Raw genomic sequence first — 19,130 nt, 5'->3', positions numbered from 1 at the left:
GAAGTATAGGCGGGACTAACAGAGAGGATAAATAAAAGAACAGGAAGGCAGAAGGAGTCATTGCCAGCCTGTACCCTGACAAGCAGCATGAAAAGATGCCGGTAAGCCATGAACTGCGTGGCAGGGTATAGATTTGTGGAAATGGATTAATTTAAGCTATAAGAACAGTTAGCAAGAAGCCTGCCACGGCCATACAGTTTGTAAGCAATATAAGTCTCTGTGTTTACTTGGTTGGGTCTGAGCGGCTGTGGGACTGGCGGGTGACAAAGATTTGTCCTGACTGTGGGCAAGGCAGGAAAACTCTAGCTACAGATAAGTGCTTAAGGAGATGAGAAAGGCAATTCCTCTCACCTGATCACATTGTATGCATGTCTTTAATTATCATACCAGACTCCATAAATACATGTAGTGGTAACATATCAATAAAATACTTCTTAGAATGAGTGGTCAACTTAATAGGAATAGGCAAGCTATGGTATTCTTTACTATTGATGTACCAAACAAATTTTGTTAAAATGTCAGCTGGCAGACAAGTTCCTTGTGCCCATGAACATCTTCTTTAAGGGAAGATGTCTTAGTCCATTTGGGTCAGTATAATAAAACACAATATTCTGGGACTCCTTGTAATATATTTCTCACAGTTTTGGAGGCTAGGCTAAGATCAAGGAGTCTGATATTCCAGGAAGGGCATGTATCTTGGTTCACAGATGTTGCTTTCTTGCTGTGTCTCATAGTGGAAGGGGCAAATGAGCTCCCTGGGCCTCTAAAATAAGGACTCTAGTCCTGTTAGAATATGTTAGGATCACCCATGGCCTCTTGCAATAGCACCTTCTCAATGTCATCATCATGGAGGAATAGGATTTCCATGTATGAATTTTGAGAGGAGGGAAACATTCTGATGTTGGAGGCGAGTATTTTCTCAACCCTGAAATCAACAGTCATCCATTCATTACAACACACTTGAATCTGAAGTTAATAAACTTCCTTTGCTAAATAAATAAACCTCTTACAATATGTAAACATTAAGAGTACTTCATTTCTCATTTGTCTCAGCATGAAACTTGCATGCTAAGTTTTAGCAGCTCAATCATACAATCTGGTTGGGGACCAGTCAGATTTGGGATTTCCTATCTGCTACAGTGTATTTTTTATTTTTTTTTATTTTTTCAGATTTCTAACTGTCTCCAGTAGACTGGCATCTGAATCAAGATTTAGATTCTGAAATTATTGCATTTTTATCTCCTATACCTTGATGACCAGTGGTAGTACAAATAAAGCTGATCGTGTCCAATTCTTGTGACTTACTAATTTTACTCACAGCTACTCATCCAATAAACATGTAAGTTTAAATACCAAAAGACATACCTATGAATACTTACGACACAATTATTTGCAATAGTAAAAATCACATAACCCACATTTTATTCAACAATAAGAAAAATACAAAATTATGCAACATTTATGAAGGACTGTATTGCACATTAATGAAAATGTCCTGGTGAGTGCTGTATTCATGGACACAAACCACTCTTCCATTGGTATTGTCTGAAAGAGAGTAGTTAAACAAAAAATCCCTCATGTGTTAATTATCTATATGGTATACTTACAAAACTAGCCACCACAGAAAATAAATACACTTTGGAGGAAACTATTTGACTCTACCTTTTAGTATTTGTTGTCCCTTATTCCTGTGTACTCTGCCGTTTATTGTAAGTACATGGATGCTACTCTATAATTCTGTTATCGTGTAAGTAGACACTTTAGGCATTTTCTTCCTATCTGAAAACTAGTTTCTTAAAACCCAGAAACAAAAAAGAGCTTAAAATTAATCTCTTTTAATTCCCAGATAAAGACCTGAGATAGGACAATGAGAACAGAAGTAGACATGGGGACACTTGTTTCAATGCAGAATCAACAGGAATCAGCATAATTATGGGGAGAATGAAGTGGGATAGATTGTAATTAATTTTTTTGGTCCATCTATTCAGCCAAATTCCTTCATAGCAAAGACCCAGAAGGCATATTTCCTGGGTTTTCATTGCTGAGACAAATACCTGAGATAAACCATAAAAAGCCAGAGATGTGTATTTTGGCTCATAGCTTCAGAGATTAAAGGCCATGGTCAGTAGTCTCCATTGCTTGGAGCATAAGGTGAGGCAGAACATCACGGTAGTGGTGCATGTCGAAGAAGACTTCAGAGACCAGGAAGACATGAGACACAGAGAGGTCAGGGACAAGATATGCCCTCTAAAGGCATACCCCAAATAATTCACTTCCGGCAAATGTGTCCCACCTCCTAAGTTTCCATGCTTTCCCAACGGTGACATCAGTTATCTCTCCTACAATGTGGCAATCCCCTTGCAGCCTCATAAGCAAATGACTTTCAACATGCCCCAGAAGCTAGCCCTGAAGACTTTAGCCACATTTGCAGGGCATTTCAGAATCAAACCATCACATGAGGCAACTTGCACCTTGAAGGATGTTTGAATTTCCTATTGCTGCTGTAATAAATTTTCCCAGACTGGGTGACATAAAGCAATACAAATACAATATTACATGTCTAGAGGACATATTTTTTGGTAGTTGAATTTTTATTATTAAATTTTTTGTTCATTTTACATACCAACCACAGTTTCCCCTCTCTCCTATCCTTCCATTCCCTCCCCCCACCTCCTTTCTACCCCCACATCCACTCCTCAGAAGGGGTAAGGCCTCCCACTGGGAGTCAAAAACCCATGGCATATCAAGTTGAGTCAGGGCTAAGCTCCTTCCCCTGCATCAAGGCTGAGTGAGGCATGCCACCATAGGGAATAGGTTCCAAAAAGCAAGCACATGTGCCAGGAACAGATCCTGGTCCCACTGCTATGGGCTATATTCTAACACGGTTCTCACTGGGTGAAGATCAAGGCATGGCAGGATGATGTTCCTCTCCAGAGGACCCAGGAGAAAACTCAGTTTCTTGTATTTTCTCAGTTCAAAGCTGTTACACATTTGTGGAGTAATTCATTCCATTTCCAAATCCAGAACTCATATTTGAGTCTATCTCCTGTGACACTACCCTGGCACTGTCTTCTCACTCATAAGGACTCCTGTGATTACACTCAGCCCATCCTGACGATCTAGGACAGTCTCCCTGGTTACTGAGCTCTCCTGATCAGCAACTTTAACTCATTCTGCATATTTAATTGCCCCTTGCAATGCACCAACATATTAGTTTCTTGTAATTAAGAGCTGGACAGTTTGGGGAAAGGCACTTGTCCTAGTTAGCTTTTGGCTGCTGTGATTAACATCATGACCAAAGGCAGCTCAGGAAGGAAAGGGTTTATTTCATCTTATACTTTCCAGTCACAATCCCCCACTGAAGGAATTCTGGACAGGAATTTAAGACAGGAATCTGAATGTATGGATATGGAGCAGAAAACACAGGGGAATGCTGTGATGATCTGGCCCGTTCTTTGGCTATCTCCTAGCTAGTTTTTCAGACAGCTCAGCATCACTTGCCTAAGGAACAGTTCTACCCATTGTGGGCCAGGTCCTCCTCTCACATCAATCATTAAGACAATTTTCCATAGACACAGCTACAGGCCAGTCTGATAGAGGCAATTCTTCAAGTGAGGTTCCCTCTTCCCAGGTGACTCTAGGTTGTACAAAGTTGACAATAGAAACTAATGAGGAGAGCACCATTCTGCCTATCATCAGACAGAACAATGGAAACTCTCAATTTAGTAGAAAATCAGTGAACACTACCCCAGAGCTTGTAGCTAAGCAATAAAATTATTTTTTCCTTTACCTAAACCAGTTTGGGCTGGGCTTTCTGTCACTTGAAATCAAGTATCCTGATATCCAAACAGGAGAGGAAATGAAAAGATATGGAGGAAAAAGAAGGAAGGGTCTGTTGCAAATGTGATTACCAATATTGAGCAATTAGTAACTGCTCCAGTTTGTGTTCTGTTATTGTGATAAAATACCGACCCAAAGCAACCTGAGGAAGAATTTATTTTAGTTTATATGTTACATTTAATCCTGAAGAGAAGTCAGAGCAGGAGCTCAGGACAGGGACCTGGAGGCAAGAAATGAAGCTGAGACCAAAGAGGAATGCTTCTGACTGACTTGCTTAGATGTTTTCATAGATAACCCAGGCCTGCCTGCTTAGGGATGGTGCCGCCCACAGTGGGCTGGGCCCAACTACATCAGTTGGCAACAAGAAAATGCCCTATAGACATGCCCACTGGCTAATCCAATGGAATTAGTTCTTCAATTGAGGTTTCCTTTTACAAGGTTTGTCAAGTTGATAACTAAATCTAACTGTGACACAAGCTGAATAACGTTACCTGTGCAGAAATGAGAAAAACTGAGAACTAATGAACAGAGTTAACCTCAGACATATACTGACTTTAGAGATTTGACTTCAGTGACCATGGTCAATCAATACTGCATGCATGTTCAGAGAAGAGGAGATGGCAAAATATTTTGTAATATTTAATAAATATTTTCCATTTATCATTATCATTTATATGACTTACCATTGGTTAGCCAGGTACTTGGACCACTATACTACTAACTTTATCAGAGAAGGGCATAAATTACTACATTTTTGTCTTTAAGAAACTTTCCAAGGTTTTATTTGAAAAGTTACCTAAGCTTTATGATGCAAAAGAAGGCATTATTGTTGGGTAATGTTAGGGTCCAAGAATCTGGGAATAATCTACCAGGAAGACTGGGTTTGTGCAAACAGAAAATTTATTGAAAAAGGCTGATATATCAGGGAGCCAGTGTTGGGATCCCAAACCACATTCCTGAGGTGAGGGAGAACAAGTCACTTAAAGGGAAAAACCACAATATGATAATGCCATAGCCCTATGCAATTCTAATAGAGCATGGGGAGACATGGTTAGGGACTCCCCAGGCTATTGGGGAGGCTTTGAGGTTTTCAGTTCTGCCCCTGCTTAGTGCCAACTAATCAGGGGAGAGTGGATGGTTTGTGGTTGGGCTGTTTCCTGTGCATTTGGGGTTAGGGTATTTCTAATCTCAAACAGAAATGAACTATCATTCCTACTTTCAACCAACCTCATATATTGGTCATTGTGGTTTGGTTCTTAAGTGTCCAAAGACATTTGAGCTAACCACTTGAGCAACTGGGTCCTCTATTATAGGAGGTGAATACTTTAAGATACAGTGGTCTAGTTGGAGGAGGATATTAGGATTGTGATCTCTCTCTGATCGCCTCCCCAGTGGTCATGTTAACTGCTACAGCATATCCTTTTGCCAAGACGCTCTGTGCCATCAGGGGCCCAACACTGATAGGAACAAATAGCTATGAACTAAGATCTTTGAGATCGAGAGTGAAAATAGTTCTTCCTTCATCCTTTAATGCCATTCGTCTCTGGTGTTTTGTCATAGTGATGATTAGCAGATTGACATCTCAGCCACAGTCCCATGAAAGCATTAGAGCTTATAAGGCATGTAAGATGTAGTTGCTCAAACATGCAAAACAGAGTATAAATCTATTCATGAGCAGCTTCCTGAACTCTTGTCCCAAATCCTTTAATCTCTTTCTCCTTTCCTCAAATATCTGTCTTAAAATGGAGGAAGTAAGCAAAAAGTGAATTGGAAGTTTCTTATCTTCCACTCAGATTCCTATATTTTAAAAAAAATATCCAGACCTAGTCTTTTCACTGTTCTTAAATTTTAATATCCGTGTATATGTGTTAATCTGTTTGGTGATATATTTTAGACCACATGCCTAAGTACCAAGGAGATAGATTCCAAAGAAAGCCAAGAAAGACATCAGCCTGCATCATAAATAGGCACAATAATCACATGTTCAATAGAATCTCCTAAAGGAAAATTATTGGTAAGAGAGGAAATCTTGACCTATTAATTATTGATTAATGCAAATCTTTGAAAACCACCTGCAATCTTGTAACTGTGAATTTGCCACTGACAGTGGAATAAGGAGATCAGGCCGACAGGAAGGCAGGATGACACAGAAGCCTCTTAGAGAGAGCAGAACATGCCATAGGGAAAAGTAGTATATAAAATCTGTGGGTAAATAATGGTGTGGATCCTTAAATCGGCATGACTCAGTGCCATTGACTCTCAGCTAGTGATAAAATGACCTGGACTCCTTTATAACACAGTAGTTTATAGTACATGTAAGGGTAGTAAATATGGACACAAGGGGAGGTACCATGAAGGTTAATAAGCTCTGTAGATCATACTCATGTTTCCAATGAGACCATCTAACTTAAAGATGTTGTTTGTAATTTTTAGCATTTAAGGAAAGTATGCATATTATCTCACAAGAGTGGCCATATTAATTAGCAAAAGGGAAAGCTAGAGACTACAAGGACATCCCAGAGTCATTAAGGATCAGGTCCAAATTTCACTTGGCAGGCTGTTTGTGGAATTGTGTGCATCTGTGAGAAACAGGATTTTTTGTTTCAGCTCTGTGTAGATAACAGTTGAGTCTAATAGCTTCCCTGTTAATTGAATTAACTTCAGAGGGTAAAAGTAAACCAGACCCTGCCATGTGTAGCAAGCTCACTCCTAAGGGCAGTGCCTTTCAGATAACATTATCACATGATTGTTGTCATGCCTAAAGTCAAACAAAAGTGACAAAAGTCAAACATCCCCAAATACCATATTATTTCAAGACATGGAAACTAAAACAACAACAACAATAAAGACTCAACAGGGAAAGCATCTCCTAGAAGTCAAGTTTACTGAGCTTCAAATGAAGTGGCAATCACACATCAAATTTTGTTTTTCCTTTTCTGACCCTCATATTGAAGTAAATAACTCACAAAATAGGAATGCAGAATGAGATTATTTTATATTTGTTTGTTTTCCATAGTTTTACACAGAAATGTTAAGTGTGTACATACATTTGTCCTAGTCACATTTTACTTCATAAATAATATACATGCTATACATTATTACTAGAGTTGTTTTGTTAGAATTGGTTGCCTTACTCTAATTTTTTATTACAATTTTTTCATTTATTTTATATACAACTATAGTTTCTCCTCCTTCCTCTCCTTCCCTTCTCTACCCCACCTCTCTTTTATCCTCCTCCCCCATCCATTCATCTTCAGAAAGATGTAGACCTCCTATGGGCAGCAATAAAGCATGGCACACCAAGTTGAGAGATAACCAAGCTCTTCCCCCTGCATCAAGGCTGGGCAAGACAACCCAGCATAGGGACTGGGTTCTCAAAAGTCAGCTTAAGTTCCAGGGACAGGTCCTGAGACCATTGCTAGGGGCCACACACAACTTTCTCTCACATGCAGAGGGCCTCAGTTGGTCCCCTGCAGGCTCCCTAACTCTTGTCCAGAGTCTGTAAGCTCCCATGAGCTCAGGTCAGCAGTTTCTGTGGGTACACCATTATGACCTTGACTGCCCTCTCGCTATACAATCCCTCCTCGGCTTGGACTGGACTCCCAGAGCTCGGCCTGGTGCTTGGGTGTGGATCTCTGCATCTCACTGTGGATGCAGTTACTGGATGAAGGCTCTCTGGTGACAATTAGGGTAGTCACCAATCTGAGTACAGGAGAAGGCCAGTTCAGGCACCCTCTACACTATTGCTACGAGTTATAGCTGGGATCATTCTTGTGGATTCCTGGGAGTTTCCCTGACATCAGGCTTCTCCCTAACCCCAAAGTCCCACATCATGTTCCTACCCACCCCAACCACCTATCAAGAAATCTCTTTAATTATTCTCCCCATCCGTCCTGCCCCAATCCACTCATTTTTTTTTTTTTTTTTAAATGAAACAAAACCATTCTTGGTCTTCACACTGCATTTTGTCCATGTGGCTGTGACAAATGTTAGTTTGGCAGTTCACATCCTCATGTGAATCTGACAAAAGCAGCATATACTTTTTAAAAGCATATTTGAAATTCTAAATCCATGAATAATAGCAATGCCAATTACACTATCTAACACAGTAAGTGGAAAGCAGGTGTGTTTTCTATTTCATAGATGAGGCAATGGAGGCTTGGGGATCTAGTTAACATATCCAACTTCAGGCACTCAGTAGACAGCGCCACCAGGCTCTCAGTCTGTGTGGAAGACAAGAGGAGTGTCTATCCACGTTACCAGGAAGTTCTGGCCGCTTGTGTGAAGATACCGAGTACGCACTGTGGTCTTTGCCGCAGACAGCTGCAGTGCTGGATGCAGATGCAGGTTTTATTCTCTTAGGGAGAACATTTAAGCTCTGAGTCTTGTTTTTATGAAATGGGGCTAATAACCCCTACATGACTAAGTTACTGTGTGGGTAAATGAAATGTCTTCTTTACAATTCCATTTTGCATTTGTTTTTGTCAAGGGAATCTTAAAACGATGCTAGAAATTATTTTCCTGAATTTAAAATATATTTATATATTTGGACTTAGCCTCTACATATTATGTTTTTTTCCTTGGTGTTATACAAAGTCAGCATACATTTTGAAGTGATTTTATTGTAGCCACAAAGCTCTCACCAGGGTGCTTAATGTAAAAATGAGTCCCTGTTTGTCTCATATGACAATACTAGATAATGTCTTAATTGCCAAGCTTTTAAAGTTATTGTTGAAGTTTTCTACTTCCTGTAAAGTATAATCTGATGAGATAAACACTAGTGTAAACTTTTAAAAGTAAAGACATGTTAAATTTTTATTTAGATTCTTATTAAAGAGGAGAAAAGCAGGACTTACAACTGATTCCATCATAAATATTTTGATCTTACAATCACACTACACCAAAGAATATGTTTATATTCAAAAGTCATTTTGGGCATGAGTGTGCATGCATGTGTGTGTGTGTGTGTGTGTGTGTGTGTCTGTGTGTGTGTGTCTGTGTGTCTGTGTGTGTGTTTATGTGTGAATATGCACAGGTGTGTCCATGTGTCAATCTCTAGTGTCATTAATATTATCCATCTTCATTTTGAGACAGGGTTTCTTGCTGACCTAGAAATCACAAAATGGGCTAAGATGGTTGGCCAGTGAGCCTCAGAGAACTGTCATCTCTGCCTCCTCAGGTATGTGACTGCAAGTGACTGTCACCACATTTGACATTGTTTTAGGTGGGCTTTGAGGGGAAGACCTCAGATCTTTATGCTTGTGCTTCCAGCATCTTACTGACTTAGCTATCTCATCAGCAAAATGCTTTGATTCAAAGTGTCATGCAAAGGGTGCTTTTTCTTTTAAATGAGAAAAAAAATGAATTTACACTCAGTAAGTCATTTAATCTCCACTTTATTTACCCTCTAATGATTTAGGAAGATGATAAAATTATTTAAGCACCAATTTTATGGATTAGAAGTTGAGGCTTGATGACCGGGTGTGGTGGTGTATACCAGTAATCCCTGAACTTGGGAGGCAAAGACAGGTGGAGCTCTATGAGTTCGAGGCCAGCCCTGGTCTACATAGTGAGTTCTAGGACAGCCAAAACCATGTCTCAAAAAAAAAAAAAAACCCAAAAAAATGTTGAAGCTTGAATGTTTAAGGTTCTACACAATTACAGGACAGTGAGGGTCTTATAAACTACAGAAATTTCTCATTGGCTAGAGTTCAGGGCTGGGTCAATTCAAATACAGTTGAAATGGCAGTGAGAGCCTTACCAGACTTTCATTTTCAGTTGTTAACATGGAGGAGTTTTGTAGTTTTGTGGTGGTGCAGGGCCACAATAGACTATTTGTGCTGACAAGGATGCTTAGGACAGTGCTGGAGTGAGATGCTAGACATGAGTCACATAGTGTGAGCATGAGTTCTCTTATTTCCGTGATCAAGAAACACTTAGGAGAGGAATGATCTGTGCTCGATAGTTTTATGTCAGCTTGACACAAGCTAGAGTCATCAGAGAGAAGGGAGCCTCAATTGTGAAAATGCCTCTATAATACCCACTGTAAGGCATTTTCTTAATTAGTGATCAATAGGGGGGTGCCCAGCCTATTGTGGGTGATGCCATCACTGGGCTGGTGGTTCTCTCTAAGAAAACAGGCTGAGCAAACCATGAGGAGCAAGTCGGTAAGCAGCATTCCTCCAGGGCCTCTGCATTAGCTCCTGCCTCCAGGCTCTTGTCCTGTTTGAGTTCCTGCCTTGACTTCTCTCAGTGAGGGACTGTCACCTGGAAGTGTAAGCTGAAATAAACTGTTTCCTCCTCAAGTTGCTGTGGACATGGTGTTTCATCACAGAAATTGAAACTCTAACTAAATCAGGTCCATTTCTGCTTGTAGTTTAAGGAGGGTTACATGTAGTCCATCATGGTGTGGAAGGCTTCCTGGCAGTAGTATGAGGCAGCTGGTCACATTGTATCTGTAGCAAGTGAGCAGGAAGAAATGAATGCTGATGCTTGGCTTGCTTTCTCTTTTTTTTTTTATTCAGTCCAGGATCCCAGTTCATAGTATTGTGCACATTTAGAATGGGTTTTCTCACCTCAGCCCAATTTAGAAACAGACATGCCTGGAAGATTGTCTTTTAGGTGATCTCAGATTTTACTACATTGCCAGTGTTAACCATCACAATGCATAAGGGTGGAATGAGTCATGCGAGTTTTTAGAATGGCAAATTGGAGAAAGTCTTAGGACAGGTTTTGGAGGTCAAATTCCTAGATACCGTGATTTACTGGAAATGGGCAAGCAACATCAAGTGTGGGAGAAATAGCTGTTTTGGTTTTGGAGCTTGGAGTTTGAAGTTCCTGAACCTTGCAGATGGCCAGGTACTTGAATATAGGAGTCTAGTTGGGAAGCATAGGTGTAGGCATTAACTGGAGTGCCACCACCAGGGTGGAAGAATGGAAAAGATCTTAAGGGACAGCTGCTTACACACCAGGGTTCTTGCAGATTCCTATAAATCAACATATATTTCCTTATTTCCACTTACCTTTTCAATAATTTGAATACTTCATGACTTTTGCATTTGTTCATTTGTGGGACCCACTCTCTCCTCTTCTTCACATGCCTGGTTCTTTTTCATCTTTGTGTCCTTGAGACTGACCTACTCATTCAATTAAACCTAAATGTCCTTGTCTTAGGCTCTTGTTTCTGTCAGAGCACTGGCTGTATTCTGTTTCGTTACTTTCTTGATTTTTTTTTTTTTTTTTGTCATTTACTGAGATGTAAGCTCAGTGAGGCAGGACCTATGCCTGCCTTGTTCATTCCTTGAATCATAGACGGGTAGAAGTGTTTGGCATATGGAAGACATTTCATGGAGAGACTGCAAACTCTCATTTCGTCAAGTACCTTAATGCTATCTGTACCATTTTTTGCCTTATCCCAGCTCCATATTTGTTTTGTTCTAGCTAATTCTAAGTTCTTGTGATTTCCTGAACATCCTAGTCTTTCCACCCACTGTGCCTTCTCTATTTTCACTCCTTGAGATGTCCTTTTCTTACTCTCTATTTCCTCTTTTTTAAACTCGAAAGCTGGCTTAATTGTCACCTTGTCAAGAGCATATGCTTCTGATGTCCCTTCTGTCTTGATCGCTTTCCCAGCACTTACTACCAATAAAGCTGTTGTATGTCTGTTTCCATTGCACGTTATAAACGTTTTGAAGCTGAGGAGTACAACTGCCCGACTGTATTTCTTACAAATGCACACAATGAAATGATAACCTCCAAGGCGATAGCTTCAGGGTATCAGGTTTTGCAAGAGTTGATTAGTTGTGGGGGTGAAGCACTCATATGTGGGATTAGTGCTTTCACAAGAAGCCCCACAGGAATTATTCACCCTTTCTACCATGCACGGCTACAGTGAAAGGTGACATTTATGAACCAGAAGACTAGTTGGTTCTGGTCAGCTGTTAATTCTGTTGACACTCTGATTTTAGACTTTCTTGTTCTCCCGAATAGTGAGAATAGATTTCTGTTGTTTTTGAGCCACTCAGTCTATCGTAGTTTGTTATATCAGCCCAAACGGGTAAGATGGGGAACAATCCTCATTTGAGTTCACATTCTTATCTCTAGTCACGTTCTTGATACTCTGTAGCTATTTGATATTTGTGGAGTGAATGAAGAGCTAGATGAATAAATGGAGGAATAATGGAAGTAAGCTGGAGCACTTAGAAACATACCAAATCAGAGGGATAACTTGGAGCAAGTTACTTAGGTTGGATGAGAATATATGTCTTCATTTTTTGGGGAGAATGAAATGATAGCCCCCACCCCATCACTGTGTCATTCAGTGAGATGTGTCACATTCATCGGCATTCTCCAGAGAAATGGAAGCAATGGTACTAAATTAAATAATTTGAAGAAATTGGCTCACACAGTTACAGTGACTTACTGAGTTCAGTTGGTGGTGTGACACTGAGGCTGGAGACTGTGAAGAAGTGAGAGGCCAAGTCCAGACTAAGCCTGATGAGGAGTCAAAATGAAGTGTGAATGCTGCTGGCGAACTCCCTCCTAGAGGTGGACCTTTGTTATACTGAGGCCTTTGGCACATGTGTGGAATTCTCCAGTGCTTTGGGAGACAATTTATTTTACTCAGAGTCCACCAATTCAATTTTAAACGTAAACACAAGTGTTTGATCAAGTATGAGGTTTGTATTGTCCAGCCAAGTTGACACATAAAACTAGTCACACATATAGGACATCATATAGTTTCCTAGACATTAGTTAGGGAATACTAAGCAGTTTCTCTGAGCTGGTCCAGTGTTCCCACTCAGACAAGCTATGAAGATGCATTTTAGGGTCACTGGATTGTGGTTTCTTGCTGAATGGAAAATGAGATTTTTTCCTTTTATTGTACTGAGTCTCTCTCCAGGCCAAGGATACAAAACTAAATTACATTTTCCACAAACAGTATGGATAAGAAAGGTTGCCCAGTGCCTACTAGTGAAGGAACATACCAGAATGAAATGTAAATAAGGAACAACACCAAGTGTTCAATCATGGGTTGCTATGGCCTAACTCCAAGCCTTGGTTGTTCATAGTTTCCCAAGTAGAATAAGGATGAGCTAGTGCACCTCATTGTCCTCTTTCTCAGGAGAGATCACAGAAGCTGTGCTTTGGTCTGTACTGGCAGAATGCCTTCCTAGAAGACGGTATCTTGAGAACTCCAGCATACATGCATGTGATGCCTTTCATCATATTTCTGGAGGGTAAATTAAATCCTACAGTAAAAAAGGAGTTACCTGGAGTTGGGAAGATGATTTCCAAGAAAAATATGAGGACCCAAGTTTCACCCACAGAAAACATGTAAAAAGCTTGGCATGGTGGTAAGTGCTTGCAGTCCTAGCGCCAGGGAGATGGAGACGGGGGATCCGTCGGACACACTGACAAGTCAACATAGTCTAATGGTAAGAGTTAGGTCCCAGGTCTCAGTGAGAGTCTCTGCATTAATAAATAAGGAAGAGAGATCTGAGGTTGACATTTGAAATCTACACCCAGGTACACATCTATATGCGCCGGATCTCTCTCTCTTACATTCAGGTTCACCAATCACATATCATGGCATCTTTGTAGCTTTACAGTATTCCCCCGCCCCCGATAATTGGATCTCTTAGCTAAGTGCTACCAACTCCCAAAGTAAAGATGCTTGTATTGTGACAACAGCATAAAGGATTCCATTCTTCTCCATCCTCGATACTGCACAACTTTATGAAGAGTAATATTGAGTGATACATGCTTCCCATGGTGCGGGCAGCATCTTCAGGTGGGAAGGCCATTTCCCATGTTTCTTCATCTTGAACCATTTCAGAAGGCTTAGCCAACTCTATGTGAAAAATGCATGTTGGCTGAGGAGAGTTGCATTCAGTAGAGGATTGGGGGTAAGAGGGACAGGAAGTGAAGCATTGGAAAATAATACTGTCATTTTCTTCATTAGATTCAAACTGACACACATCCAGCATTTGGATGGAATTTTCTATAGAACCAATCCCAAACTACCTCATGTCAAAATATAAATACCTGACAGGTAGGTGCATTTGGAAAAATGAAACAGAAAAGTACATTGAAAATAGATCATAAAACTTTATTTGTGATTATTTGATCATACAGATTTTGTCAAAATGCACTCCTAGCTCTTGCATTTATCATTGGAATATGCCACAGATTGTCATTTTCTGATTTACCTCCTATAGATTCATATTAAAATGTGCCATAAGGAAGGAATAAATGAATTTGTGTGATGCCATTTACTGATTATGAAAACAGAGGAATCCAAAAATATTTACCAATATCAAAAGCACACATTTATATTGCATTAATTTTGAAGTCACATGAACTTCAAAGTAAAGAGTAGTCAGACAGGTTCTTCTCGTTATATCTAAGTTACAGATATGATGTTTTTTACACTGTTGAATATGAAGCCTGTGGCTCAGTGCTGTGTAATCTGGGCCTTATTTGAACATTAATTGCTCTCCTAATGAAGGTGACTATGAAAAGCAGACAGAACAGTTTGTATACAGTGAAAGTGTGGCATTAACCAGACATCCATCCTAATACCTTATTTTGTTAGGAACGTAGCTTCAGTATTCAAATAAAAATGACATGTGGTCCATCCCTGAGTAGTCTGCACACCTGTTTCAGGCATGGGTGGTGACCAGCATTTTAGTCAGGAAAAATCTCTCTTTCAGTGTCCAGCACCAAAGAGTGAGCTACTTCAGCAAAAGGGATCTTAAGAAAATTCTAGAAAACCACCTTACAGGTTTTGTTCCCCTTGTCATAGTAAATAATGACTTGACTTTCTTCACTTGTTCTTAATGGAGCTAATTACATGTCCTTAGAAATGGTGTTAAAATTACAGGTAGTTTTTAATTACAAAGTGTTTCCTTGGAAACCGTTTCCTGTATATGAAACTGTACTTTGTTCCAAAATAGTTCATTTCACTTACAATTAGAAATCAAAGAATGAGCACGGCATAGGGCAATTTAGAGACTGTCACACTAATTGCCATGAAAAAGTTAATTTTTCACAGTAGACAACTGACAGAGCACATCCAATTAACTGGTGTGCAGTTACTCACCAGCTACCTCAGAAAAGAATTATTCCACTTTATGACCATTAATTGGTCACTGGCATCAGACATTGCTTTTCCAATTTAGACATTTATTTAGAAATTATGTATGTATATCTATAAAATTTGGAAAGAACTGACCACAATGATTACTTATTGTTGTGTCTAACGATCAGCCTGTGCCGGTAACATCCAAGTTCACAGCAACCATCTTACAAATCACCTTAACACACTGGCTTCACAGCTAAGGGTAAGCCTCTCTTTGGTTCATAAGGAGTTGTCCTGGAAACCATCCTGATACAGTCGATAATAGGGCAGACGCTGAGGCAGAGAGTACAGCCTGTGCATGTGTCGGTAACAGTAGGCAGGTGAGTTTCTGGATCAAACTGTATAGCCTGCAAACAGAAATCAAGAGAGTTGAGCCACTGCCCACCAATGTTAAGAATTCCCCCATTTTAACATCAGCATCTCTGTCCACAGCAACTGAGATTACCACACCGAGCACCGTGGTGGAGCAATCATAGCAACAGCTGAGTTGACAGGAGAAGCAGAGAAATAAATGAAACTCCCTTAAATTAGAAATGCAGTGTTTACAGTTGATTAGAGGCTTTTCTTTCCATGTGGGAGGAAACATTTTTTTTTTAAACACAGCGCTTCTGCTTTCTCGGTCAGTGGAGGACTCAGGTATTGTCAATCTGACCAGGCTGAGGCACTTTGTGCCTGCCCATGCTTTCATATAGATCCATTTACTCCTCATACTTATTGTTCTTTTTTTTAATGCTTTGTTGTTGTTTTTGTTGTTGTTTGTGGTGGTGGTGGTGGTGGTGGTGGTGGTGTGTGTGTGTGTGTGTGTGTGTGTATGTGTGTGTGCAGGTGCATATAGGCATGGAGGCACATATGTGTATATACATGTAGAGGTCAGAGGACAACCTCACTGTCATTTTCAGGAATGCCATCTGCCTCTTTTGACACAGGATCTCTCATTGGCCTGGAGCTCACAAATTAAGCTAGGCTGTCTGGTCAGTGAATCCAGGGGTCCTCTGTCTCAGCTTCCTCAGCTTTGGGATTTCAAGAGTGGGCCATTTTGCTGGACATTTTTACATGTATTCCAAGCACATGTGGGTCAGGTGGATTGAACCCAGGTCCTTGTGATTGCAAGGCAAATGGTTTACAGGCTGAGCCATCCTCCAAGATCCTTGTTCTTTACCTTGGAGAAGTGATGATGTCAGGGGAGGCAGTGAATGCACTTCAAATAATGCATGCAAATTTTAAAAGAAAACAATAGAAAAAAATTGGCTCCACAGTCAGCTCTGAATTTTAACCATTTCCAACTTGATTTTTAGCATTATACCACCACAACAGGAACGAGATGTAGAGGTGTGAGAGCCCTTGTCCTGCTCTGGCCCTGACATTTCCCAGATGTGAGAACCTGGACCAGCTGTCTAGCTTGACTTTGCCTATGATTTTAAATAATTTTATAATTTTCTCCTCCAATCTCCCCCTCCCTCCTTTGCTGCCTCCATCTCTCTATTTCTCCCTCCACCCTTCCCTCCCCATCCTTCTTTACCTCTCTTGCCTCTCTCTCTTCCCTCCCTCCTCCTCCCTCCCTCCCTCCCTCCCTCCCTCCCTCTTTTCCTCCCTTCCTTTCTTGCATTCCCCACCCCCCCTGCCCTCCACGAAGTCATAGAAAAGAATAAAAAACAAATATACTGGATGTGAAGTGAGAATTGGTTTAAGTTATTGTGACAACTTGCCCATTATAGGCATCTAAACAGTGGAGTCACCATGGCAGTGCTCAGCGGCAGGTTTGGTCTTTTAGGAAGGACTTCAGTGCAGCTATGGGAAAGAATAGTGGATGAGAGGAAGGGGAGCTCCTAGGAGCCTTGCTGCTGGCTCACTTCCAGAAGAAGCTTTACTCGCATCCTAGTCTTCTGGAATGACAAGGTAGGGCATGTGAGGCTCTAACAAGGGGCAGTGGGAGCCTTACTCTTCTCACCTTCTGAGGCCAGCCCTACAGGTTTTTCAAGGCATAGTTTTCTTCTGTAGCTTTGGAGCCTGTCCTGGAACTTTCTCTGTAGCCCAGGCTGGCCTCAAACCCACAGAGATCCACCTGCCTCTACCTCCCAAGTGCTGGGCTTAAAGGCATGTGCCACCACTGTCCAGCTACAAATCTTTTGTGTAAACATAATTTCATGATTATTATTGCCTTTTGTGTCTTATTCTTGTGTTAGAATCTAATTAATATGTACAGTACACAAGCTGGTAGGTGAAGTTGTAAGCTAAAGTAAAAGAGAAATGGGTAGAATATGTTCTGTCCACCCTTATAAGAGGAACCTTTACTCTGCCCTTTCTGTCTTGTGGCAGGCTCTCAACCAGGGCATGGAAAGCATCCATGGTCACTTATAGTGGCAGATAAGCCAAAAATATCTCTCCATTTTTCCAGCTATGAAGAAATTCATAAGACCAACTGCTACAAGTGTGTGGTGAGAGAATATTTCTTTTCTTTTTTAAAATTACTGCCGTAAAATCCCAATCAATACCAAATGGAAGAGAATCCTCTGTAGGCTGAAGGAATCCGGTCCTTTTAGGGGATTGGTAATAAATGACAGTTCTCCTCTCTGCAGTTAGTACCAGACCATAACCTTCCCTAATGTACATTATTTTGCATGAGTTTCTGTTTTCACTTAAACTTCCCTCTCCAGCTTCATGGGTGATGAAACAGTATTAAAATAATACTGTTCACTGAAAACATGGCCGTATTAGTTATTTTTCTCACTGCTGGAACAAGTACCTGATAAGAAACAACTCAAGGGAGGCAGAGCTTATTTTGGCTCACTGCTCTGAAGATGGAGTGTGTTGTCCCGTGGGGAAGAAGGCACCACAGCGGCTCACAGCCACGGCAGGGGAACTTGCTCATATGTGGGTGGATCAGGAAGTAAACAAAAATGCTGACAATGCTTAGCTCTTCTCCCATCTCGATTCAGTAGGAAACCCCAGCACATCAGATGGTGCCTCTGACAATGAAGGGTGTGTCTTGTCCAGAGAGATGGTACAGCAGTTAAGAGTTCTGGCTCCATTTACAGAGGGCTCAAGTTCAGTCCTAATACTGAAGTTGGGAAGGTCACCACCACTCTCGTTCCAACAGATCTGAATGGTGAATGCACATACATAGTCTATGCTCCTACTGACACACACACACACACACACACACACACACACACACACACACACACATAAACAAATCGTCAAATAAAAGTAAAAAGACACACCAGCCTATTACAAGGACAGAAAAAGGGACCTGTGGTGAGGGGACATAATTGGCACACCTGGTTTGAATTGCACATTTAGCAATAGAATACACTTGCTGCCCCTAAAGAAGAGCCATGTCTGGCTACAGCATCTCAATTCCAGCAGGGTTCCTACCTGGTAGCCGGAGTCATTACAGGTCATGTAACATTTGCCACAGTTGATGCACATTTCCTCATTGATCAGGGCCACAACTTGCTCGACACCGCTCAGTTCCCCATACGTTCCCAGGTATTGCAGCGCCTTTCCAATTACATCCTAGAAAATGGGCGGTGAGTTACTCACAGTGCTCAATGTGAAACAATTCCTTAATGACTAATATCTGACCACATTTCCCCATTTTGAGCTCACACGGCATTGTGTTTACTTACGGGGCTTGGAGTATCACAGTTCTCACAGAAGCACTTTCTGTGACAGTTAGCTTACTTGTTTTTGAGAGACGGGCAGTAAGCACACCCAGCTTAGAAATATAAGACCACGGACTGTGGAGATGGTGGTTAAAGTGCTTGCTCTATCAACATGAGGATCAGAGTTTGAATTCCCAACATCCTCATGAGACCCACATAAGATATAAAGCAGAAAGCCACTGAGAGAGATAACATGACATTTGTCCTGGGATTCCACATGAGTACATATGAACTCACACATGCACCTACACATATACGCCTGCACACAGGACATGCAGACCCACACACATGAACATACAACATGGCACGGGCAGGGGGCAGTTTATAGTTATAAGACTTACGTCACTGAACTCAGTTGCTTTTCTGCTGGGCACCCTATAAGAGCACTTTGTATATAGACATTAAAATAATTCTCTTAGGTTTTTGTAGCTCATATATTCTAGAGTTTCCATTTGAAGGATCTAAACGTAATGGAAATGGAC

The 19,130-nt window shown here is 40.9% G+C and overlaps 1 protein-coding gene across 2 annotated transcripts in view; it reads right to left on the bottom strand.

Annotated features, from left to right (window-relative positions):
- Positions 1-13,926: 13,926 nt before the first annotated feature.
- The window catches only part of Dpyd (dihydropyrimidine dehydrogenase), an 847,112-nt gene continuing 841,908 nt past the window's right edge, over positions 13,927-19,130 (bottom strand). For both annotated transcript variants that reach the window (XM_028880091.2, XM_028880092.2), the window contains 2 exons: positions 18,359-18,499; positions 13,927-15,330 (listed from right to left, as the gene is read on the bottom strand). In XM_028880091.2, coding sequence (XP_028735924.1) covers positions 15,160-15,330; positions 18,359-18,499 — 312 coding nt within the window. In that variant the 3' untranslated portion in view covers positions 13,927-15,159. The remainder of the gene's footprint in view (positions 15,331-18,358; positions 18,500-19,130) is intronic.

Source organism: Peromyscus leucopus, chromosome 6, assembly GCF_004664715.2.
Source record: "Peromyscus leucopus breed LL Stock chromosome 6, UCI_PerLeu_2.1, whole genome shotgun sequence".
NCBI lineage: Eukaryota > Metazoa > Chordata > Mammalia > Rodentia > Cricetidae > Peromyscus > Peromyscus leucopus.
Note: the sequence above shows the minus strand (reverse complement) of the source record. Positions and strands in the feature narration are given on the sequence as shown.